Source organism: Amborella trichopoda, chromosome 9 (genome assembly GCF_054954075.1).
Source record: "Amborella trichopoda isolate Santa Cruz 75 chromosome 9, AtrichopodaSantaCruz75HAP2 v2.0, whole genome shotgun sequence".
Classification (NCBI taxonomy): Eukaryota; Viridiplantae; Streptophyta; class Magnoliopsida; order Amborellales; family Amborellaceae; genus Amborella; species Amborella trichopoda.
Genome location: NC_142344.1, coordinates 36,519,809 through 36,546,025, shown reverse-complemented (window position 1 = coordinate 36,546,025; position 26,217 = coordinate 36,519,809). Strand labels below are relative to the sequence as shown.

Below are 26,217 nucleotides of genomic sequence, written 5' to 3'. Positions count from 1 at the left end.
TCACTTTAGTTGTCCCCTTAGAACTTAGATTGCACCTCTAAAAGCTTGCTTCAAACTTAATTTTGATGGCAGCTCATTTGAAAATCTAAGGCATGCAGGTGTGTTGGTGGGCTTATTTGCAACAATTTTGGATCGGTTATTTTTTCTTATTTGGGTCGCTGTAGATCTACCACAACCAATCATTTTGAATTGGCTGCTCTCCTTCAAGGCCTTCATATTATCATCAACAGGGGTTTCATTGGTGATATTTTAATTGAAGGGGATTCCATGAATGTTATCAAGTGGTGTAAAAACGAGAAGGATCCCCTGATTCCTATTTACTCTTTGGTTAAAAATTCAAGACCTATACGTCTGGCCTAATTTGAGGATAAACTTCGGCTACACCATACGCGAAGCCAATGATGTTGCTGATGGGCTTGCTAAACATGATGTTTCTCTTCTCTTTTTACAAGTTTCTAACGATTTGATCCAATCTTTGTGATCTCATGCTCTTGAAGCATTGCTTTAATAAAAGTTTGTAACATTTGTCAAAAAAAAAAAGATATTTTTCTACTATTATTTCTTATCCAATGTTTTAGGTGCACCAAATTTTCTTTTATGCTTTAATAAAATTCTAACAATAAAAAATTCTTGGAGCAATATCCGGACTCTTAAAATTTATAACTCCTAAAAGTCCTCCTAGCAAATTCATTAAGCCCATGTCAATAGCTCTTATTCTTCCCACTCAATTTCTATTTATTGTCTGAAATATCCAACTTAGTTCTAAATACATGGGCATCCCAAATCTATCTTTTAAAAAATTTGCTCTCTCTACATGGGTATTATCCCTCTCTACTTTTGCTATTCTTTTGGTATAGTTTTTATAAATGAAGATGTCATCTTTATTTAAAATTAGAAGGAGACATATCTGCTTACACAAGACAAAACTTCGTTAATCTCTCTCTCTCCCCTTGATTTCTTTTCATTTCCTTCTCTTACGTACTTCTCTCTCTCTCTCTCAATCTATCTCTCATTTCTCTCCCTAATATTGAACTATCTCTATGATTTTCTCTACATCCCTCTCTCAATTTCCACTCCACGTAGACTCTTTGTTTCTTTCTAAATGTCTTCTTCACATTTTTCTCTCTTTTTCTAAAGATAGGAAGCGTCCTACCATCTTTATAGAAATAAGGCCCCTTTTTATTTTCATGACATGTATCTACTTATTTTCATGACATGTATCTACTCCTTAACTCCGAGTATGGTATAGATAACTTATTGTGTTAAAAAACATAAAAATAATTTTACTTGACGATTAAACGATGCCAACAAAAAGTATTTTGGGGAGATTCCTTGTTTACAAGAAGACCACACAAAAAAAATCATAATTGCCAATGATGAGCGGCGTATGTATGTCCTCTAGGCTCTAGCATACCCACATGATCCATATCGACTCTGGCCATGTTAACACTCGCGCATGGGCTTTATGAATTTGAAAATTGTTTCAAGTGGGCTGGACTGTATTTCTATATATGCAGTCCAGAAAATGTAAGGCCTCCATCTTAAATATGGATGAAGTAGGTGTTCCATCTAAAAACAATGGAAATTACTATCAAAATGTTTTCTTACTAGAATTGTTATTTTTAGTTTTTAAAAATTATTTATTTTTTCACATTCATGATCTTCATGTTAGATATTACTTGTCCTTAAAACGTAAGTCCTAAAATCCATCTCAATAATAGATTTATTAAGAGGCCCGCATTTTCTACATATGCGAGCTTGGCCGCAATGAAACCAAGTCCTAATGAATTTGATGCCATATTGATACTCAAGATAATCATGTAATTTACCATTGCACCTACTGTATTACATAACTAATAAATATAAATTGTTTAATATATATATTTATTAGATGCGCCTCAATAAGATGTACATATCCTCCAAATTTCAGGTCATTACGATTTATAGAAAAAAAATGAAAAATAAAACACTACCTGTAACAATAAAATATATATATATAATAATAATAATAATAATATTAATGTTGTTAACAAAAATAAATACAAAAAAAAATAAATAAATAAATAAATAAAAATAAAATAAAATAAATAAATAAAATAATAAGTATATATTAGTAATGATTATAATAATAATAATAATACTAATATACCGTTAGGATATTGTTGCTTTTATATTAACAATAAATAAAAGATATTATTGTTAATATATTTGAAGGTCCAATTTTACTTGGGTGGACCTTAGGTCCACCACCTTAAAGGTTTATAAGAACACTCATTTAAACGACACCTTGCGTTGAGGTTGTCACTCCCCAAGAATTTACAATACTATTATTCCTGAGATGTGACGGACAAAACATATATACATCTATTGATAGGACAAATTTACAGTGGCGAGGTCTTACAAAGTGAATAAAGAAAGCTAGCACAACAACAGTATCTTCCAAAGTTGATCTTGACTAGCACTCAAAATGAATCCGCAGTTATCCTGAAAAATGTTTACCATAGTTTGATGAGTTTGGCTACTCAGTAAGTGATCATCATAATCCTAAAAATAATCATGATTGAAAGATATCAATATTTTCCAAAATGAGATATATTAACAGAAATGCATCAACAGTTTCACTTTCAATAAATGCATAATTAAGTATAATCCGAGTAATTGAAATGCTTATAACACTTTTAACGGCGGTGCATAATTCAAAGGATTTCACAAAATACCCTACTGGCGTCCCAAGTAGGTCACCTATATACCCCATCAGCGTCCTGATGGGTCCACTTAATCCCTATCGGCGTCCCAGATAGGTCCACTTAATCCCTGCAGGTCCACTTATACCTCACCGGCGTACCGGATGAGTCCACTTAATCCCTACCGGCGTCCCAGATAGGTCCACTTATACCTCACCGGCGTACCGGATGAGTCCACTTCTATACTTAAATTATTTCTAAATCTCTTTAAACATTTGGAAGCAGCAATATCATGTACTCAACATATCACTGAAACCATTAATATGAATTTCACTTAAACCATTAATAAAAGTCACTCTCTATAATATTTCAAAAATAACCAATCAAATATTTTGGGTTCAAATTTAGAAAGGTAGCAGTTTGTGAAGGCATTCTAGCATAATTGCCAATTTAATATGTATAGAAAAACTCTTACAGAAATTCAAGAATACGGAATTATCACAATTTATGGGATATCAATTCACAAATAAACATTTCACAACAATATTATAATCAATTGCAAAAATGTCAATTTTTAAATAATAAGGCAGTCATTTGCACATGAATTTTTCAATGTCTAAATATTCAAAACAGTAGAAGGAAATATCACAATTTATTTTTTTTTACTAAAAGCAGAAATATCACATTTATTTCTAACAATAAACAAGAAAAATAAATAAATTTATTTTTCTAATTTACAGCATTCAAAATTTCTAACATAGATAAAATATCACAATTTTTATCAAAAAGATTATTTTTCAAGATAATGAGGTCACGTGCGCATAAAATTTATCGCGTCTAAAATTCATGATAATAAGCAGAAATAATTATTTCATTTTATTTTTAAAAAGAATGGATTATTTTTCGAGACAATGAGGTCACTTACACCCAAAACTGATAAAATAAAGATCCTAGACGGAAATATCACTATTTATTAAAAATAGACTTTTTTCAGAAAGACGATGTCACTTACCCACAAATGTTTGAGAGGGAGCTTCCGATAAAAAATTCGGTTCAAGAGAGGAGTTCACTGTGTTTCGACCAGAGAGAGAGAGATCTCAAAATTTTCTAAGGTGGGAGTGCTCACCTCCCCTATTTAAATTCTTATAACGTATTATTATAATATTTTATTACGCTCTACCTCATACCTGAGGTGTCGCGTTAAGCGTCAGCTTTTAACATACGAAAACCACGTCCGCTAAAGGACGTGGCCAGCAGTAAGCAGCAACTGCAAAGGCTGCAAACAAGAGCAGCAGCAAAAGTTTAAACCAAGTAAAAAGTTTTGAAAATAGTGATGGTCCCCAAGGACCATCATACTCAATCAGACCATCACCTATTTAAAAGCATCTTTTATCCTTTTTTTTTTTTTTTTTTTTTTTTTTTTGAAATTTTAGGATTGTTACAGAGGTGTTCCTTTTTTATACGTCTTTTTCTCTCTCTCTCCTATGCACATCTCTTTTCAAAAAAGCCCAACCTTTTCGCAAGTTTCAGAAGAGGAGAGCAGAGAATTAGGATTGGGGTTAGGGTTTTAGCAGAGGCCCCCGATTGTGGAGTTAACGAAGCGAGGGGATTAAGGTTAGGGCTACCAGAATTTTTTCTTTTGTGGAGTGAGCTCGTGGATTTGCAGAGAGAATTACAGAGAGTTTTGGATCTAGGGTTTGCTAAATTTGTAGAGGGAGGGAGAGAGAGATGAATGAGAAGGTATCGTGCAGTTATCCAACTACGTTCTCTACCTCTGCTAACCATATAAAAGGAAATCCAAAAGCTTCTCAGTTACGGACTCCTCGCTCTTGTTTCTCTCTCTAGACTTCTCCTTGAAGCTTGACTACTCCTCATCTTCTTCTTATTAAGTGACATCGTCTTCTTGAAAAATAGTCTATTTTTAATAAATAGTGATATTTCCGTCCAAGATCTTTATTTTATAAGTTTTGTGTATAAGTGACCTTATTGTCTCAAAAAATAATCTATTCTTTTTAAAAATAAAATGAAATAATTATTTCTACTTATTATCATGAATTTTAGGCGCGATAAATTATGCGCACGCGACCTCATTATCTTGAAAAATAATCTTTTTAATAAAAATTGTGATATTTTATCTATGTTAGAAATTTTAAATGCTGTAAATTCTTAGAAAAATAAATTTATTTATTTTTCTTGGCTATTGTTAGAAAATTTTAGATACTATCAAATTATTAGAAATAAATGTGATATTTCTGCTTTTAGTAAAATTGTGATATTTCTTTCTACTGTTTTGAATATTTAGACATTGTAAAATTCATGTGCAAATGACTGCCTTATTATTTAAAAATTGACATTTTTGCAATTGATTATAGTATAGTTGTGAAATGTTTATTTGTGGATTGATATCCCATAAATTGTGATAATTTCGTATTGTTGAATTTCTATAAGAGTTTTTCTATACATATTAAATTGGCAATTATGCTAGAATGCCTTTACAAACTGCTACCTTTCTAAATTTGAGCCCAAAATATTTGATTGGTTATTTTTGAAATGTTATAGAGAGTGACTGTTATTAATGGTTTAAGTGAAATTCATATTAATGATTTCAGTGATATGTTGAGTACATGATTTTGCTGCTTTCGAATGTTTAAAGAGATTTAGAAATAATTTAAGTATGCAAGTGGACTCATCCGGTTCGCCGGTGAGGTATAAATGGACCTATTTGGGACGCCGGTAGGGATTAAGTGGACTCATCCGGTACGCCGGTGATGTATAAGTGGACCTGCAGGGATTAAGTGGACCTATCTGGGACGCCGATAGGGATTAAGTGGACCCATCAGGACGCTGATGGGGTATATAGGTGACCTACTTGGGACGCCAGTAGGGTATTTTGTGAAATCCTTTGAATTATGCACTGCCGTTAAAAGTGTTATAAGCATTTCAATTACTCGGATTATACTTAATTATGCATTTATTGAAAGTGAAGCTGTTGATGCATTTCTGTTAATAGATCTCACTTTCGAAAATATTGATATCTTTCAATCATGATTATTTTTAGGATTATGATGATCACTTACTGAGTAGCCAAACTCATCAAACTATGGTAAACATTTTTTCAGGATAACTGCTGATTCATTTTGAGTGCTAGTCAAGATCAATCTTAGAAGATACTGTTGTTGTGCTAGCTTTCTTTATTTACTTTGTAAGACCTCGCCACTGTAAATTTGTCGTATCAATAAATATATATATGTTTTGTCTGTCACATCTCAGGAATAACAGTATTGTAAATTCTTGGGGTGTGACACTACCGGACAATCGTGACCGCATGATGAAACTTGGACGGTGATGAGGGTAAACAAAATCACTATTCATTTTCGCCTATAGGCTTTAGGAAGACTTTTCCTATATATATATATATATATATATATATATATATATATATATATATATATATATATATATATATATATATAACAAAATAAAAGAATAATATGCGGCAAGCTTTCTATGCTTCCCCTATAGCATAAAACTTCTATACTTCCTCGCTATCCAACCACTTAGATGGCCCCAATCATAATGTCACCCTTTATACTATTTTATTTTAAAAATTTTTTCTACAAAACATTTTGAAACCAAAATTTTTTGAACTTGCACCTATAAAAATATTAAAAATATATTCTCAATAAAATAAAATAACTACAATGCCTCTGAAAGTTTTAGGGGTATTTTGGTCATTTTATTTTATTAAAAATATTTTTTAATATTTTATTTACTTGCGGCCCATTAAGGTGATGGCATGTACCAAATTTTATATTAATATATTTATTAGAAAAAATTAAAAATAAAATACTTTGAGGCGTCAGATATAGATTAAATGATTAGTGGCTCACTTGATTTAAATTGGACGGCTGAATAAAAGGGGAAGTATGTATCTTTTATGTTGTAGGGGAAGGATAGAAACTTTTCCCATTTGTACGACCCCAAAAATTACACACGTCTGCTCTTCATCCTATTAATCAATCTTCTAAAAAATAAAATTCAATTTGTACATCATATATGGTCAAAATAAGTACCCCTCCAACAATGAATCCACACCATCCATTTCATAAATTTCAATATCTAGATCGTTACTAGTATAGAATCATTTTTTTTCTCTTTTTTAACATTGTTCACCTAATCATAATAAAGCCATATAAAAAATTTTGAAATGGCAAAAAATTCTAAGGCCTAAATCTAAGCATCTTGTCAAAATTGACGGCCTATGTTAATTAGGTCAAATAAAATACCTTATAGCGTGTGTTTTCAAGTTTTGTCTTTTTTTTTATGGATGAGGTTTCCATAATGCCTAGGATTTATGAAAACGTAATAAACCCTCACCTCAAAATCATTGTCCTGAAAATACTTTCGGCAACGAAAATCTCTATGATGGCTCTAGAATCAGTTTTCAACACGAACAATAAAATTTGAAACTAAAAAAATAGTACAGATCTTGTGGATTTATGAACACTTATTTTTTAGGCAAAGTAGACAATCTATATAATTTGTTTATAACATATACTATTTCTAGAACTTGAAATCCTAATTTGTTTTCACAACCATAATGTTCAAGGTTTCAAATACTTGACTTAAAATTTTCGATGAGTTATTAGGTGATGATTTATTTATTTTGATAGGGCTGCAACCCTATCAAACTACTTTTTTTTTTTTATTATTCATTAGAATGAAAAGAGTATATATTTAAAAGTGGAAAAGTTTATAGAAGGTTGCAACCTTAAAATGTGGAAGTAAAGTTGCACCTCAAAAATCTATCAATAAAGTTTGTTTTAATGTTGAAAAACCCTCTAATTGATCATCTCGACATCAAGATGGATGAATATGGAAAAAAAAAAAAAAAATACTTCGAGTCCCAAAAATAGTGAATGTTATAACACATTATCTAGACCATTCATTCTCAAGATTTTCATATGTTTATAGATTTACTTGATTTTAACCATTTTTTAGTTTAAAATTTTATAATTAGATATGAAAATAGATTTTTAGATAGCTCTAATAATTCATTACACCAAAATTACATATTATGATAGTGCGCCTTAATTTGGATTGCTTAAGGTTGCAACCTTATAGAAACCACACCCTTTAAAAATTAAGATCAACCAAATTGCCTTAACATGTTTTTTAAAGGTTGTTTTATTATATTATAGTATGGAATTACTCCTCAGCAAAATATGTTATGTTATTGCAAAATTATAATTATATGACCGTCTATTCCTGCGGCCTCGATTCCTTGCTACAGCTTTTGACGCGTCGGATTGGATCACCGACGTACGGTCTAGATTCTCTAGATGCTATGGACATGTAATACAATTGGGACAAAATCGCGATCCATGAGGTCACGGTGACATTGTAGTCATTTGGGGACTAGGGTCATTATCACCTTCCCTTTGATGAATGGGCGGGGATGCCACATTATATGGTGCCGGGACTCACTCTCCCTCCTGCATGGTTCATGCATACTTTCCGATTGGAGTAGTCACCACTAAATACCATCAAGGTCCCCAAAAAAATATCAAAAACATTTATATTTGTTTGTAATTTTGGTACACTTCAAAATTCCTATATAAGAGAGTTTTTCAATATTAGACAGCCCTCAAATTGATCATCTCAACCTAGGTGTCGTTATGAATAAAAAAAAAATTTCAAGTCTTAAAATAGTATATCATGTAACGAGTTATCTAGACTATTTATTTTTAAGATTTTCAAGTGTTTATAGATCTTCTCTATTTATACTACTTTTTAAATTTTAAATTTTATAACTAAAAATTAAAAATATATTTTAAGATCATCAAAAGGGTTCCGGACACTAGATTTACATCTTCAAATAAATTTTAGAAGTCCACCTTACTTCTATAGTATAAAGACGGTGCCTTATCCAAACCTCACCCAAAATATATTACATGGATAAGGTACCAAGTGGCACTCATATAAAGGTCACATAACGTCTTCCGGTCTTTAAGAGGCATCAAGCAATAAAGTGAGTGCGACCAAGTAAATAAAGAGGCACAAGCAAAGTTAGTAATTAACATTTATGACCAAATTTTAAGAATGCAAAATATGACTAAGAATGGATAATGTTGCTCCAATTACGCAAAAGCATTTTCTATATGCTAAAAGATTTTATGCTCCCGTACGAGTATACTGTCTATTTATTCTTTTAGGTAAAAATGCAAATTTTGGGAAGCCTAACCTCCACAATCCATAGTCTAACTTCCAAAAAAAAAAAATTTCCAAACCACAGTCTATATAAACTTAAAAGAAAAAGATGTGTCAAGATTGAACTAGACCATCCAATTTCTTAAGGATGAGATCAGAGTATTAAAATACTCGAAATGTAAACTTTTTCTTTTGAAATAATTAATAGGTGGTTCTCAAATTTTCAAATCAAACGAATCATTAGGTGATCGGACTGAGGGAGTATATGTACAGTTTGCTCCCTTATAAAATAGTTTTACATTCTCCATTTTATAACGGTAGAAGCATTTTTGCTTTTGATGGAAAGTTTGAGGGGTACACGCATTTCGACTCCATCCACATCCTTTTTTTAGCCAATCATGTGAGGCACATAGCATGCTCCTGTGAGAGTATACTATACGTTGAGTCCATCAGGTGAGAGTTTTTCGCAAAACAAAAATTACAAAGTAGGGCCGTTTCGCTGGAAATCCGACGGACTGTAATTCAAACGCTACGCGTCCGTTACTTCCGTGACACGCTTAAGGCAACCTCTGCATGAAAACATCCTAGAACCCCCTTCCCCTCCCCAAGTGTTTCTTTTTCTCTAACACCACTGCATCTCTCTCCATTTCTCTTTTTTTCTCTACAGTTCTCATTGCATTTTTTCTTTCTCTCTACAGTTACCACTACATTTCTCTTTCTCTCTCTACAGTTACCATTACATTTCTCTTTCTCGCTCTACACTCCAAGTTTGGTGGTAATGGCTTCCCCTCACAACCAGCAACCGAAATCTCTCTACCCCACAGTGATCGAAACAAATCCAGAGCGAGACTCCGCCTTCTCCACATCCAAACCATCTCCATCTCTTTACCCCGTCGTCGGCTCGGGCCCCCCTCTAACTGCTCCATCTTCCTCCGCAAAATCCATGTATCCTTCATTCGATATGAAAGACCTCGTGGAAAACCTCTTCCCTGATGAAATCAACGAAAAGGGAAGCAGCGAGGCGCCCACTGCGCCACCGGAGGCCTGTGAGGAGGTACTGGTCTGTGTCCCGGGTGCGGTCGCCCACCTGATTGATGGTCAGCACAGCATCGAGCTGGCATGCGGTGTCCTCAGCATCGTGCGCCTCGTCCAAGGCCCCAATGTCATCGCTGTCTTTGCTCGCATTGCCGATGATATCCAGTGGCCTCTTGCGAAAGACGAGACGGCGGTGAAACTCGATGAAAACCACTATTTCTTCACCCTTAGGGTTCCTGATTCGGACGAGGAAGTTTCAACTGATCCATCAGACAATATTGTCAGTTATGGCATCACCTTTGCATCGAAAGGTCAAGAAAATCTCTTGAAGAAACTGGATGGGATTCTTGGGCAATACAGTTGTTTCTCTGTGCAAAAGGTTTCCAAGGGTTCGTCCGAGGTTTTGGATAGTTCTGTGGCCAAGGGGCTTGAGCCTTCGGAGGTGGTTTCATCAGAAGAGAAGAAGAAGCTGATGGAGGCGACATCGGCTGCGTATTGGACGACTCTGGCCCCGAATGTGGAGGATTATAATGGGTTGTTGGCAAGGACAATTGCAGCAGGTTCAGGGCAGCTTATAAAGGGTATACTGTGGTGCGGCGATGTGACAGTGGATCGGTTGAAGTGGGGAAATGACTTCTTGAAGAAGAGGACGGAGCCTAATGCCAAGCCGGCTGAGGTTAGTCGCCAAGCCATGAGAAGGATGAAGAGGTAAAGTCTTTCTCTCTCGCTGGCTTTGTAGTATTTCTTTTATATGTTTTCATACGTTACATTGTTTTTTCATTTAATTTCATGGGCCACTCCTCTCTTCTTGGGTTTTTCTGGTGATCATTGTACCTGTTTTTAAGATTTTCTTAGACTTCTATTTAGCAATTTATTTATGGGGTAGTTGTTTATTTGTTGATATGGTGATATTGGCTTTGTTGATTAGGGTTAAGCGAATGTCAAAGATGTCTGAGAAAGTAGCATCTGGAGTACTATCTGGGGTGCTAAAGGTATCTGGGTTTTTTACTAGTTCTGTTGTAAACTCAAAGGCAGGGAAGAAGTTTTTCAGTCTTCTACCTGGGGAAATTGTTCTTGCCTCTCTTGATGGGTTTGGTAAATTACTAGTCTACCTGTTGCTCTTTACTTTGGAAAATGCTTAATGGTTTCAGTGACTTATATTTATTTCTCCTTCAACTCAAAACACTGCAGATTACATTCGGAAATTTCAATCTTGGTCTGCAACAACTCCTGGCTCTACATTTACTGATACAAATGTTTGTTTGTTCATTATCTTTCTTGAATCTATGACCACTGTCTGCACTACCTAGTATCTGCTCTTTGATTCTATGGAATTTATTATTCACAGTTAGATGATTTTTGGCTGATTCTTGGACAACCGTGTGCTAGCTTTCATTCATTTCTTTAGAAGAAACTTCACGTTTCATTTAGTGAGTCTACTGCATTTCGTTTTTCTTTTATATGTGTTAATTCCCTTTGCTAAACTAAACATTTGCTGAAATTCTCTGCTTGTTCAATTTCTTTAGTGCTTTTTTATACTCAACAATGACCTTGTCTAAGATTCTCTTCGAGTGGAGGCAATTTGGTAGTGCCTTGTTGATCCTCAACTATTACCTTGTCGAAGATGTTCAAGAAAGGACTTGGGTGATACAACTCACGATTTTCCCAAATCCATAAAGCATGTGCTCTATCCTAAATATTAATACTTAAACGGTATTAAATTATTATGCACATATCTATTATGTTAATTTTATTCAAAAATTATAGTTTTAGCCATATTATATGATGTGCTCTAGGTATAAATTTTTATATGTTTGTAGCATAGTTTAGATAAATGACGCTTATGTACTTCATGTTACATGTGGCCAGTTTACTTAAAGTATTTGAGGAGTATACAGTATTGGCATCAATGTCTTATCGTGGTATCTTTGGGACTCATATAAAGCATCCTGGTCTTTCGAGTTGTTGATTATGATGAAAATTCTCTTGAAAAGACAGCCTCAGACACCAAGTATATCCTCATCCGCAAGCAAAGAATCCTTCCTGTGCATTATTTAAACTTTTTGGTGGATATATCTAGTGGTTGATTTGTAATCTCGTTACCTTCAATTGCTAGGGTTGTCGAAAATGACAATAGGGAACTGGAACTCAAAGAAGTGAGCTCTTCCCTTTTCGGATAAATTTGGGCTCAAGGACATGATTTGCAAAGTCTTCAAGTCCATGAGTCTTGTTTGTATTGATCACTAGAACCAGTGGTTTAAAAAACGAATCGGTGATCAGGATCGGGCACCTCAAAAACCCATCCGGATCGGTGAATGGGCGATTCGGATCGGGAATCAACCGAATCGGTAGGATTAAGCCTTAAAAATAATTCGAAAAAATTATTAAAATTCATTATAAATGTTGTTTTTTAAGAATCCAATTAGAAATGGGGGTACTCCATTAGAGAATTTTCATTTTTTTGCATGAATATGCGAATATTGATATGTACTTTCCCTGCATGAACTACTGTTTACTATTTAATTTACATCACATAAAAGGATAAGCATAGAATTATCGTGGATTAAGTATATCATCATACATGGACTACAATAAAGCATACAATTCGTAAAAAATAAAATGACAGATAACATCGTTCTTCATCTTGGTCACTCTGATGCCATTGATTGAATTCGCATGACAATTCATTGACTCGATCTAAAACGAATCATCCAAATTAGTGGGCACCTGATTATACTCAAATCCCTGATTGTTAGTATTTTGTTGGGCTCCTAATCCAAAATCCCCCAAAGCTTGTCCATCCTTCATGTTCACCTACACTGTCGTATTGTGATATGTTGGCGGGCTGCGTCCTCTTTCATACTGCTCATCACCTTCTTCAAGATCTTCCTCACCGATAGCCTCAAGGAACGCTTTTTGTGCAACACTGGCTCCTCTTCCTATATTACCCATTGTTCTGCTGTGTCTGTGACAAATATTGTGTCCAAATCTATCAGCCCGTAGTCTTCAAGTTTCCTTTTTATTCGTTGCTCTCGGAGGTTTAAGTTGTTAGGAACATAGATTAGTTTATGAAGCCTCTTCGAAGTGAGTCGATTCCTCCTAGTAGTGTGCAACCATTGGAACGTACTCTAGTTTCTCTCACACCCAATAGTAGAACATGTCTGAGAGAGCACCTTGATTGCTATCCTCTTTATGTGAGGTGCATCACTACCATATATCCCCCACCATTCAGCTGGATTAAAATGCAAAAAACATTGTAAGGGCAAGACCAATTCATAAGATTAAAGATATGAATGAACAAAATATTAGTTAGGGGTTAACCTGGATCCACCTTAGTTCGAGAATTACTGGCAAGTCTAGTTCCGAAAAATCCTATAACATCCCTATACATAGCAAGCTAAAACAAAATATTTCGTTTTAGTGCATTATTCCTCACAAATATAATAACTCAATGAAGTTCTTATCCAAATATTAAATATTAGCTCTTATATTGTTGTTACTTGGTTTCGATGGCTTATCTCCAGCCTGGCAATAATGTATCTGACCCCTTCCATAATCTTGTAGGGATGTTCAAGTTTCAAATAAAAAAAATTTGGGTTGATGTAGTAACCTAGAAAATACATAGATAGAGAAAGATCATTTAAAATTTCATAAAAAAATAATTTAGAATTAAACATTCTAAGGATATAAATATATATGTACCTGTATAATGAATTGGACGGCCGAATTTGGTGTTCCACCTTCTTTCTATAATCTCAATCACTTTACTAACAAAACTACACTTCTCCCCAATAGCTCATTTGACTCTCTCGATACTTTCGTAAAGGATAACCATGGTAGCTTTCTTGTCAGTATCCACCATTCTTAAAATCGTGACCAAAGAGGCAATGGCCTCTACGACACTGGAACTTCGAGACCAGAACTTCCTATTTGAGACTATGTTGTCCACTTTTAGCCCGGTACTAGACTTCGAGAGGCGGTCATTTAACCACTCTTCACTGGTAAACAATCTCTTTAATGCACCTTCAGATTCCCGAATGGAGTCCACAGCCAAGTAATCTATCGCAAAGCAGGTCATGGCAGGTCTGATTAACTCTTTTTTCTTAGACTGTTCTCTGAACAAAAATAAGATTGTAGAGTGGTTGTATATAAATTTTGATACTAACCTCGCTTCCTGTAGAGTATCCTTCACAATTTTGATCTCACTAATCTTTTCTAACATAAAGATCGATGTTGTGTGCAGCACACGGGGTCCATACTAGATGATTTCTCTTATCCATCAACTTGCTGCCCGCAGAAACACATGCACGTGCATTGTCGTAATAAATTGGATTACATACTTATCTCCCACCTCCTCCACTATCTGATCATATAGTCGTACCAAGAAGTTTGCATCCTTCTTTATCCTTGATACGCCTTTGTTAGACAAAAAGGTTGTACCTTTTGGGGAATAGGCCAAGAAGTTAAGAAACTCCTTTTTGCTAACTTTATTCAACCAACCATCACTCATGAGAGTAATGTTTGTTCTTAGCCAACTCTGTTTATATTCTTCAATCTACTTTCTAACTTCCTCCACCTCTTCATCCAAGATCGACCCACTTAGCTCATATGCAGTCGGGGGCTTTACCCCTGCCCCGGCTCTCTGGATTTCGTTGACCATAGGTGGGAAATATAGGATATTGGCTGCATCAAAGGGGTTCCCTTTATTGTAGAACCATTTACCAACATATCTGCCCAACATGTTTCTCGTACCTTTCACTATGCCTTTGAGGGTCATTTGTTGTGACTTTTGCTTTGAGAGAAATGGGTCTATACGACCATGACCTGCAATACTGGCACTCCTAGATAAGCTAAGAACAATTTTTTCAAGGTCTGGTTCCTCTTGATACGTATTGTCACCAACCCCTCCATACATATTCGAGCTGGGCCAACTATGCATGCTCGAGTTGGGCTTGCCATGCATGCTTGAGCTAGGCCCACCATACATGCCCATGTCATAACCACCAGGCATTCTAAATCTGCTTTCCCTCTGGTACGTTTCCTGTAAACTCATTCTTGTGGCCATCTCCAAGTTATTGTTATATTGCTCTTCTGGATCATTCCCGCTCGATGGCATATATAAACCAGCTATCTCTTCATCCATCCTCTGCTTTGCAATTTTACCTTTGGTAACTTTGAGAATGATCGTCATTTGCTTTCTTACATTACTAGGGACACTATTGCATGCACAAACATCTCCCTTAACCCCTGTCAAGTGTTGCTTGAACCTATGTACCCCACTACTTAACACTTTTTGGCAATAATTACAAATAATTTTGTCTTTTTTGTTGGGATCAAGTCTGACCCCATGTTGCCATGCAGGGTCTTCTCTGGATCTTGCCATGGTTCAACTGTTTTAATATGTAAATGATTAAAAATTAACTTGATAATTCTAAATGAAAAATGTTGAAAAATAATCACCATGTGTAGTGATAATATGTAAAGGTAGTTCATGAAGTTATCTTTGTTGTTAATGCAAAATACTTCTACTGGCAAAAATATTTTAGTTTTTACTGGCAAAAATAATTTATTTATGCAACATTATAGATAAAAATAGTCTATATCAGCCACTACATATACGACAAAAAATTTACGATGATATTTTTTATTGATTTACAATGGTATAGTAATTCACAATGCCAATACATATGGACTCGTTACAAATCTTCATTTTGACAAGCATTAATTAGTTTCTACTGGGAAAAAAAATTATTTATGCAACATTATAGATAAAAAGAGTTTGTATAAGTCACACTTAGAATCAAGAAAAAAAATTACAATAATATAGTCATCCATAATGCCACTACACGTACATTTGGCACAAAAAATATTTACAATGATATAGTCATTCACAATACCACAAATAATATTTACAATGATATAGTCATTCAAGATAATATAATTATAAAATATGTATCAAGAATATACATACATTTTTTTGCATTAAAATTTTAACAATAACATTGAAAAATACAAGTTAATTTAATCACTGGTTTTCATGATAGCACCGCCTAGCCTATTTACAAAACCTCTTTTAAAATTAGTCTCTAGCAAGTATATAACAATATGTCGACACAATCCAAAGATTAAAATGAGCACAAATTGTTCTACAACTCAATTACAAAAATGCAAGATAATATAATTAAAAATGCAAGCTCCAAACATACCTACAACTCAATTACCAAGAATATACATACATTGTATGTATCAACATGTATTTTTTTGCATTAAAAACTTAACAATAAAATTGAAAAATGCAAGATAATATGATTATCATACATGCCACGATTTTTTTACAAGGATATTCATACATTTAATACCAAGAATATACATACATGGCACAAATAATATTTACAATGATATAGTCATTCAAGATAATATAATGATGAAATATTTATCAATAATATGCATACATTTTATGTATCAACATTCAATTTTTTGCATTAAAACTTTAACAATGAAAATAAAAAATACAGTTTAATTTCTCATGATAATCAAAACCTGGTCACGATTTTCACAATTTTTCAGAAAATCCTGATTTTTCAAAAAAATCGATCATCAAAAATAAAAATTCAAAAAACGCAGCCACAACTCCTCTTCATCCGAAATTGAGCAATAAAAATTGCTTAATCCGACAAATTACACCCAAAATTAATTGAATAACAGTATTACCTTCAAAAACCCTCTAAAATAATTCATAATAGTACTTTAATTCGTCTCCTATTTGTAGTTTGGCAAAAAAAAAAAAAAGCTAACTGTTCTTCACAAAATCGTGACTCAAAATCGAAAATCCACTACAAATCCACCAAAATCAACACAAAAGGTGTACAATTTCTGATGAATAACACAATCACAACTAATTTCCCTCTTACTTCATACAAAATAGTGATCTATTTCATCTGAAATTCAAAGAATGGCGGAAAAAGAAAAAACGCAGAAAAAACGCAAACCCAACCTGACATCAGTCATTTGAACTCAAAAATCCACCTCAAATTGAACAAATTAGATCAAATTGAATACATATTATGATAAATAACACTATAAGGAATCAAAACCCTATAATATTAACAAACGATTTGCAAAAACTTGAATACAATCGATTGAATGGCAGAAAACCAAACTTCTTACCTGTTTTTCTGCAATCGTAACTTCAAATCAAAATCTGAGTTGTAATGGACCAAAATACTCGCAAAGTATGATTAATTTCTTCTAAGAACTCGAAAATCCATCTCTAATTGAACAAATTAGATCAAATTGAATACATTTTATGATAAATAACACTATAAGGAATCAAAACCCTATAATATTAACAAATTTTTTGCAAAAACTTGAATATAATCGATTGAATGGCAGAAAACCAAACTCCTTACCTGTTTTTCTGCAACCGTGGCTTCAAATCCAAATCTAAGTTGTAATGGACCAAAATACTCATAAAGTATGATTAATTTCTTCTAAATAACACTCTTAAGATCAATAACCCTCGGATTTTACAAAAAATGATGCTCTATTTTGCTTGAAATCAGAGAAATGGCAGAAACCTAAAACAACGTGTTGTTCTTCACAAATCCGCCGATTTGTGATCGATTTGTGATCAAAATTGAAGATTTCAACTCCAATTTATCGAATGATAAGGCTGAAAAGCTAAATCAAAAAGCTGAAATATTCGATTCACATGCTGAAAACACACAACAATTATCATGAAAAGGCCAAAATTTGATGATTCCCATCACAAAACACTGTTCACCGGTGTTTGAACAGTGACTCAAGCGATTTGCTGTTGGGAATCGCCCCGGTTCTCTCTAGACACGGGCGATTCCTTGTGTTTCGCTGGAACCAGTACGGGTAGTGCCGATTCCTGAGTCGAACTGGGCAAGTCCAGTTCGACTCGCCGACTTTTTGAACACTGATTAGAACTATTAGAGGCTTGTAGGTGCCATGTTATCATGTCCTAGATAAGTTAAATCATTGTAGATTTTAGTGCAGTATTAGGTGTGTCATATGATCACCCTTGATTCTAGTCTTTTAGCCCAAGTGCTGTGCTGATATGAGTGCTAGGGGTGCCCAGACTGCCTCCTATGAAGTGTGAGTTTTTTGATATGGTCCGACTCATCACTTACAAAACTTTTAGCAAGTTCCAAGAGCAACGAGTTTGAAAACAGCAGTGGACTGAAGGTAAGATATTGATCTGCATGCGGCTATTGAGTGATTGTGGATTGTAAGTCGAGTGCAGCTCTTGTATCATGATGAAATTATGGGATGGAGCAGCTGCCAAGTGATGGTCGCCTGCAAGTTGGGAGCAGTTGTGAAGTGATGAGTGGTGTCAAAGTGATATGGGTTATTGAGTTAGAAGATGGTATCAATTGGCATAGCTGCTGAATATCCTAGCTTGCAAGTTTGGGGCGGTTTCATAGTGGTGCTTGGCTTCTGTATAATGTAAGCTGCATTCCGAGAGAAGCTGACAAGAGTAGCCAGTGCGAAATACGATGACTCGGTAGGAGTTGCCAAGAGATGACTTCTTTCAAGTGATAAATTTACTTAAGTCTGGGAATAATGGGTGGAAGAACTTTGTTTCCCTGAGGTTTAGGGTTTCCCATTTCGAGCTCACCCTTGTAGTTAGATTATATGTAAAAAGTCAAGGTGCTCAACTGTTCTGTTCGATATTTATTGAAAATTGTGGAGTTCCCTTTCTCCTATGTTTGCCTCAAAAAAAAAAAAAAAACCTTTCATGCCAGAAAATTCATAAGACGATGGCAAATAAATGATTGATTTACCGAAAAGGTTTAAGTCCTCTATTTTTTAAAAGTGATATGAAACCATCCATGCCAGAAAGGTTTCCCACCAGTTAAATTGCTATCAACCTTACATAGATCGTCATTGTTTTTTCTTTTTTTTTTTAGAATGTTCTCTTGTACTAAGTATATCAAAATTACAAAAATTGGCACCCCCTCTACAGGGGTGCCTAAAATATCGGGGCCCAAAAAATTCTTTACAAGAGGGAAGAAAAATACAGCAACTGAATACAAAAGAAGAGGGGATTGGCTTCCCTCCCTGGCTAAGACATCAGCTGCAGTATTGGCTTCCCTAAAGATGTGATTCCACGACACTGAAGGTTCCTGGAAATGTGTGCTATCTCTTAAAAAATGTGATCGTCTCCAAAGGCAAGAGGGAGGATTGGATGCCCAAGCTATAACGTTCCGTGAATCCCCTTCCACGCAAAGCACAGAACTCCAGGAGGGGTCAAACTTGTGAAGGCCCTCTAGTAGGGCCAGGGCCTCAGCAAGAGTTGACTCAGCTGTATCAATCGAACGGGAGAAGGTTAAGAGTGTGCTGCCATCGTGGGATCTGAACAAGCCCCATATACCAGAGGGTCCAGGGTTGCCAAGGGAACAACCGTCAAAATTTAACTTGATGCTTCCCTCCGGTGGAGGTCTTCAGAGAGAGGCCCGAGAGATCCTCAGGGTTGATAAAGATAACAAGGAGTGCCAATTGCTGAAGAGGTCGCAGTATGCAAAGTCTTTGAAGAGCTTGTGATTTTTGGCCCAAAAGGAGACCAACCTTCAAATCTTTTCGATCATAGAGGCAACGGAGGGCCTATCGCTCCCTGAATGTTTTATTGTTTCTTTTGGTCCATGTGACCCAAACTGTGGCAGCAACAGATGCCCTCCACAGAATGCGACCGGCTTTAGGCCAAGGCGGGGAGAGGAAGGCCTCGAATAGGGGAGGAATAGACTGAGGACTACCTCACATAGATCATCCTTGTTCAACTAGGGTCACAACAAAAATAAACTGCTGAACTAGTACCAACGTTCCACCCACTTTCTGTGCTCGTCTCGGTACTTCTTCATAGCCTAATGAAGTACATGGATTTTTATAAATCCACATAGGAATTTCTTTGAATCTCTCTCATAATCCTACTTGTTAACGAGTTATGGTAATAAAGTGATGGTCATCCCAGCTTTTGTTAAAGGAGAAATGTTTGAACCTTTATGTTACCTTATACTTTAGTTAGGATTGCAACTGACATTCCAGTAATAAGTCAATTGTCCAAGGAATAATTTTCATATCAACTTGGATACTATGTTTGGTTCCACTGTAGTGATCTGATGAAAGATGGACCAGCTGTGACCATGCAGGAAATGATGAACAGAATTTCGAAGTCTGAATGGAGAGCAGGGTTTTGGTTAGCGGTAAAAACTTGATTTTCCGACTAATTAACAGCAGGCCAAGATATGGGGAGTCTATGTCTTTCGTGGTTTGAGACAATTTAAAAAAGGTGCAGGGCTCTTCAACAAGCTAATCTAAGCTCTGGATGAGCAAGAGTTTTGTCCAAACATTCATGAAGTCACATGAGGACGAGCTAATAATCTGAATGTAACAAAGGCTGTCTAATTATCACTTAAAATCGAAACTGATACAAGACCAGAGCCCTCAATTGTCATGTGGCTGTTTCATCTAGCACGAAAAAACGTAAAAATATTTTTCCTAGGTTCCCATTTGTCCCATTTATGTCATAATTTGGCTCAGCAGTTCTTTTTTAAGAAGGGGGGAGTAAAGAACAGGCATGTACACCAAAACTTGGATGTCCACTTACTGGGAGCTCTATAAAAAACCACCAAGGAGTGTGAGACTAGAACAGAAAACTGGTTATACAGTTGCGGGGAAAAGGGTTCAAGGACTCGGTCTACAAAAATTTTTCAGTCACTCGAGTTAGAAGCACTGACTTTTGTGAGCGAATCAGCTTCTGAGTTACCTTCCCTCCATATGTCGTTCCAAGATACATTCAAGCTCGTACTTAAGTGGGAGATTTCGTCGAAGATATGAGCGAGGGACCAAGGACAGGTCGCGGCACCAGAGGCCCAGGATATCATGTTGTTTGAATTGCCTTCGACAGTCGAGGATGGGCTCCTAGAATGGTCGAACAGTTGACTCAAAAGTCCAGTTAGAAACATATATTCTTCCAATCCTTAGAATCGTCCAAGTCTTGCAAAACGTTTTTCGCTCTCAAAACTGTTTTTTCATTTTCACACTCTAGCTTCAGTATGGCAGGATCATCTCCTAATGCTGAATTTAGTGAAATTCTGTGTTAACCAACATGACTTAGTATTGTAGATGGTTTCCGTGCCTCTGCACAGATAGTGTTTCGCTTTAGACCAGACCCATCTGTTGAGACTGTAACAGAAGCTTTAGGGTCCTTGGGTCTTCATCCTCAGTGGAGTTTCAAAGGTACAAACTCCTGATTTTTCTCATTGTTCTTCGACAACTATTTTTTGAGTGGATATGGAAGGTAATTTCTTCACACAACTTAGACAACAGTGTCAGATAAATCTTTGTGTGCCTGTTGATGTCACATTAGAAGAGTAGATTAGAATCATACAGTATAGTGAACAGAAGTGACCCTCATTTTAGTCTGTCTATCTATGGATCCGTGGTCCAATTGCATGCTGGGTGTCCATTTTGGAAACGCAGAGATGATGATATAGTATATACTATACGGGCTTTCACACATGTTGAAGCTTGTCTACCTAAAGAGCACCCTTTTAGTAATCTGAGATTGTTCCCAATATCTTTTTATTCCTGATGTTTAGAAAAACCGGAAAAGAAAAGAAGAAAAAGAAATGAAAAAGAATCTCTTTTTCCCAAGTAATGTTCAACTTAGGCTTAACAAACAATTTCAGTTTCTAATTCATAGTCAATAGTATGCAATGGTAAACTGGCAATAATTGAAGACATTGAGTGGGTGTGGAAGGGGATATTTCCTTGCATTCTTAAAGAAGGGTTAAGGCGGAGGCATAATGCGTGAGCTTAATACTGCTTACGTATCTTTCTATGGTAAAAAGTTTCTCTTGTGAGATACTGCATCAATGCTTATACTATCTTGGCTTTGTAGCTGCTTAAATAACTTATCATTTTGGCTCTGTGATGGTGACTGAGATATCTAATCCAAGTTCCAGTTAGGCGAACTCTATAGCTGCAAGTATATAGCTTTAAAATTCCATTGTGTAACATCGCAAACTTACAAGTGATCCGAACTTTGAATGGATACATACAGGTAAGGTCTGTGATGCTTTTGAGGTAGCTGGGAAGAACGTCTTATCAACTTCTTCAGTTGTGACAACAGGACTCGTTTCTCATAGGTAGAGTATCCTTCCACGTCCTCAACCATAGAGAATCAATCTCTCTCTCTCTCTGTGAATCATAGTGTTGGGGTATGCAGGTATGGCGAAGAAGCTGGGCAAATCACGCATGAAGGACTCAATGCAGCCGGGCATGCACTTGGCACTGCATGGGCTGTGTTCAAGGTAAGGCAAGCTCTCAACCCCAAGAGCGCAATAAAGAAGACCACACTCGTAAAGGCAGCTGCAGAGGCAGCCAAATCTGATGCCAAGAAGAAAGAGAAGCGTGCGAAATAAGGGGCTCCCTTCTGGAATCTGATCTACTTTGATGTGTCATGTATTCTTTTGTATATGTGAATAATCTGCATATTCTCTCTTTTCTTTCATCACTGAATGAAATGGTTCTAGGAGGTTTCATGGTTTATGCCCCTGTTTGAGTGGTGGCAATTGTGAATAGTTTTTGTTTTAATGTGAGAGGATTGTGATGAACTGAATTTTCTCTGGTTGGTAAGGAGTAAAAAATTGTTATTCATGTTTCTGGAATTGAATGAATGATCATAGTAATATTTGATTATTTTCGAGTGGAAATAGCTAAATATGCCCATTCTTTTGGGCGCCTTTTTTTGGGTTTTATGATAGTGTGATCCATTTGTTTTTATGATATGAGTAATCCATTAAATTTGATTTGTATAAGGTCGCAATCCTATTTGTAGAAATAAAGTTGTCATGCTATGCAGTATTCATTTTATTTAGATGATGTAGATTGGACATGTTTTTTAAGACTGTTAATACATGATACATCTTTTAAGAGAATGTTCAATCTAATCGGTCTACTGCAATCTTATTTTTACAATCTTATTTTTACAAATAAAGGTTGCAACCTTATTCAAACCTGTCCAAGGCCTCAAATCCAACTTACATCTTTCATTCTTAGGCCTTCTCACTAACATACTTCACTATTCTCTCTTCGCCCTCTCCCTCATAGTCTCTTCTATCTAAAATCGTCCCCCGCTGCCATTGAAATCGAAACACGTAGAGTTGTTGAGCTTGTGCTGAGGATGCAGTAAGGAATCTCTCTCTCTTTCTCCATCGCTTTTGCTAAGGATGCAGTGAGGAACCTCTCTCTCTCTCTTTCCAATATGATGTTACAAAAAATTTCCATATCTTCACTGGTTTTTCCACTCCTTTGATATGTGGAATGGGATCGCTCTCTCTTTTTTTCTCTCTAAGAGCTAGCACGCATTCGGCTTTCATTATTTTTAGTCTTAGTAAGTGTTTGACTAATGTTTTTCTTTTTTTTTTTCTCTTTTTTTTTTTAATACGTGGGAATGAAGGTTGGGCATTGTGTTGAGACATCCGCCCCCCTAATCACAGATGCTCCAGCTCCATTGCCAGTGTTCGATTACTTTTTAGGTGGATTTTATTGGGTCACATATTGAAATGGGGTTACGCAAGGCTAGGATGGATGGGTTTCATAGTTGATGCTGCGAATACACGTGGAGTTGATGCCTTCGATGATTTGAGATGAAGAGGGGGCATTCTTTAATGAAGCATTATTGTTTTTATTGTTATTTTTAACGGTAATGTACGATTTATATCATTAATTCAAATATAAAGTACAAGATGTTACACAAGATTACATAAATGAAGTAACCAACAGAGAAAGAGTATGGACTCATCTTTTGACAAGAACATCGACATAGGCCATTATTGCTTGTTGATCACATGGAATTTGATCGAGAGATCAATCATGAATTCTTTTTTGTGAACAATTTTATAGTGTTCTTAAAAACCACATTATAGTCTTTTTGAGTGTGTGCTCTTTTTTTCTTGCATTTCCCACGTTGACTCCACTCGGCAAACCCATGCCTTGAATTTCAGCACCACGAGATGGTCTTGTATGGAATCTCGGTTTCTTACCAGGCTTCTTAGCTTTATCATGCGAATTTGGGCTGCCATTGTTGATTTTGATTATCAAGCTATGACGGTTTTGCAAGACTAATTGTGACATGAATTAGAGTTTTCTTCACTTATCATTGGAAAATTTTATATGAAGTTATATTAAAAAATAATGTTTAGAAGTTTTAAAACTTTATAAATTGACCATCTCAACCCCAAGATGTATGGATATGAAACAAAAAAAAATTTCAAGTTCTTAAAATGATATATCTTATAATAAGTTATCCAAACCGTTTATTTTTAAGATTTTAAAGTACATGTAAATTTGCTTGATCTCTACCATTTTTAAAATTTTAAGTTTTACAATTAGAGTGGAACATAAATTTTTAAGCTATCATAAAATTTCCAACACCTAAACTACATCTTCCAGCAACCTTTAGATGTGTATCTTCCACATGTTGTATAACGTGGGCACCTTATACAGACTTTTAATCATTTGAATCTTTTCAAAGGGTAGACTGATATTGATATTTACCATTTGAGTTAGTTATCTTCTCATATAGGATGTCCCTGAAAAGCTTGGTAGGAATGAGATCAATATCAGCATATTTGCAGTCGCTTTTACGGCTCCGAAAATGCAAGTGTAAAAATGGGTGTGGGATTGTGTGTGTCCATGACGTGATGGCACATGGTGCCACTCGTGTGACATGATGCTATATGGTTTAACATCATAGACGAAGAAATTTTTAAAACTAAAACGAGAGAGAGAGAGTTTTTATTGTCTATTTCCTATTGAATAGAAGAATATTTCTCTGGGGCCAAAGAAAGCAGAAGGGAGAAAGTTCATACAACGTATCTAAAACATATCTTGGCATGAGCTATTTACACGTGGGAGACTTTTATGAATAAAAAGAAGCCACTCTCGTACCAAAAAGATGTCAAAGATATTACAGTGCTCTGACGGCAGAGTGAGACCGAGAATAAGAAGCAGAAGAATTACAAGCATCATAGTCTGGCCCAAAGAATAAGAAAGAGAATAATTACAATGATCATACTGTGATGGCACAGTGTATCTTGCAGTGAAGACACTGTTGGGGTGGATAGATTCCATTACTTGTAAAAGCCAATGGCATTACATAATCTTCTGCTCAGAATCATGATCCACAACCGGAAACAAGCACCAAAGAAATTTGCACAGATTCTTGAAAAACTGTTGGAACAAGTAAGGAAAAAAATAATGATAATATTCTTCAATAAAAAACAATAGACCAATTCATTGAAGTGTCTGTCTTCGGTTTGGTGACTTCAACAAAGATAAGAGAGCTCTAAATATCACTAAGATGAAGAATGATCGCCCATCAGATACATTATAAGAATGCTGGCTAATCACTCTAGGCATTGAAATAAACTCTCAGACTCAAATCACAAGAACATCAAGATCATCGAAGAAATCTGATATTTCCTTTGCATGCAAATGTATTACATGGTCAAAAAAAAAAAAATGATACTCACAATGGGACCATTTATCTTTTACACATGGAGGTCACAATCATTCCCACTCATTGAATGTCAAATTGGATGGCTTGGGGTGAGTCATGAAGTCCGAGAATTTTTTCTTTGAAAATTTGTGTCTATTCAATGACACTCTTACAACCAACCATTTTGAAATTTAAAGGACGAGAATAATTGGGACCTCCACGTACAAAAGATAAATAGTTTCTTTGTAGACAATCCCTAAAAACATTGCAACTTTAATAGAAACAATTTCAGTTCATGTTCCATTCAACAATCTCTAAGCAGATATTCAATCTTCTACCCTAATCTTATACAATTGAGGAAAAAATCCCCATAAATAAACATCCGTGCATAAAAACAAAAAAGAAGCACACAGAAAAGCACAAAAGCAGCCCTATATCAGTAGATAATGAAAACTATATCATTTGGATACACGAGTCTTCCACAGTAGGAGGAAAAATATCTCCATAGATAACACCAATATATATGAACAAGAAACACAATAAACATTGAATTGATAGATAATGGAACAATACATTACATCAGCTGAATACCCCAATATTCTACAAATGAATAAAAAAACCCCCAAGGATAAACACCCATGTATAAGGACAAAAAATCTCCATAGTGAACAGCCATGATAAACATGGATCTAATGCTAGTGTGAAGCTCGAAATAGCAAGGCTTCGTTCTACGAACAGGGCTATTAAGATAGACACCTA

At 35.4% G+C, this 26,217-nt stretch overlaps 2 protein-coding genes across 6 annotated transcripts in view; one reads left to right on the top strand and one right to left on the bottom strand.

Moving 5' to 3' along the window:
* Positions 1-9,658: 9,658 nt before the first annotated feature.
* ERD7 (Senescence/dehydration-associated protein-like protein) lies at positions 9,659-22,655 on the top strand. 3 transcript variants are annotated; one of them, XR_016041525.1, is made up of 6 exons: positions 9,659-10,637; positions 10,858-11,024; positions 11,121-11,145; positions 11,278-11,359; positions 22,018-22,102; positions 22,183-22,655. XR_016041525.1 is itself a non-coding variant. In XM_006856684.4 (4 exons), the coding sequence occupies exons 1-4, from the start codon at positions 9,673-9,675 to the stop codon at positions 22,376-22,378; spliced, it is 1,413 nt and encodes a 470-aa protein (XP_006856746.1). In that variant the 5' UTR covers positions 9,659-9,672; the 3' UTR covers positions 22,379-22,655. The 3 variants fall into 3 exon arrangements, 1 of the variants encoding a protein (XP_006856746.1); XR_016041524.1 differs by having other exon boundaries at positions 11,121-11,185; XM_006856684.4 differs by lacking the exons at positions 11,121-11,145; positions 11,278-11,359.
* Positions 22,656-24,877: 2,222 nt separating this feature from the next.
* The window catches only part of LOC18446615 (Ubiquitin carboxyl-terminal hydrolase family protein), a 36,178-nt gene continuing 34,838 nt past the window's right edge, over positions 24,878-26,217 (bottom strand). For all 3 annotated transcript variants that reach the window (XM_020675061.2, XM_020675062.2, XM_088848119.1), the window contains one exon: positions 24,878-25,190. The gene's annotated coding sequence lies outside the window, so the exon portion shown is untranslated. The remainder of the gene's footprint in view (positions 25,191-26,217) is intronic.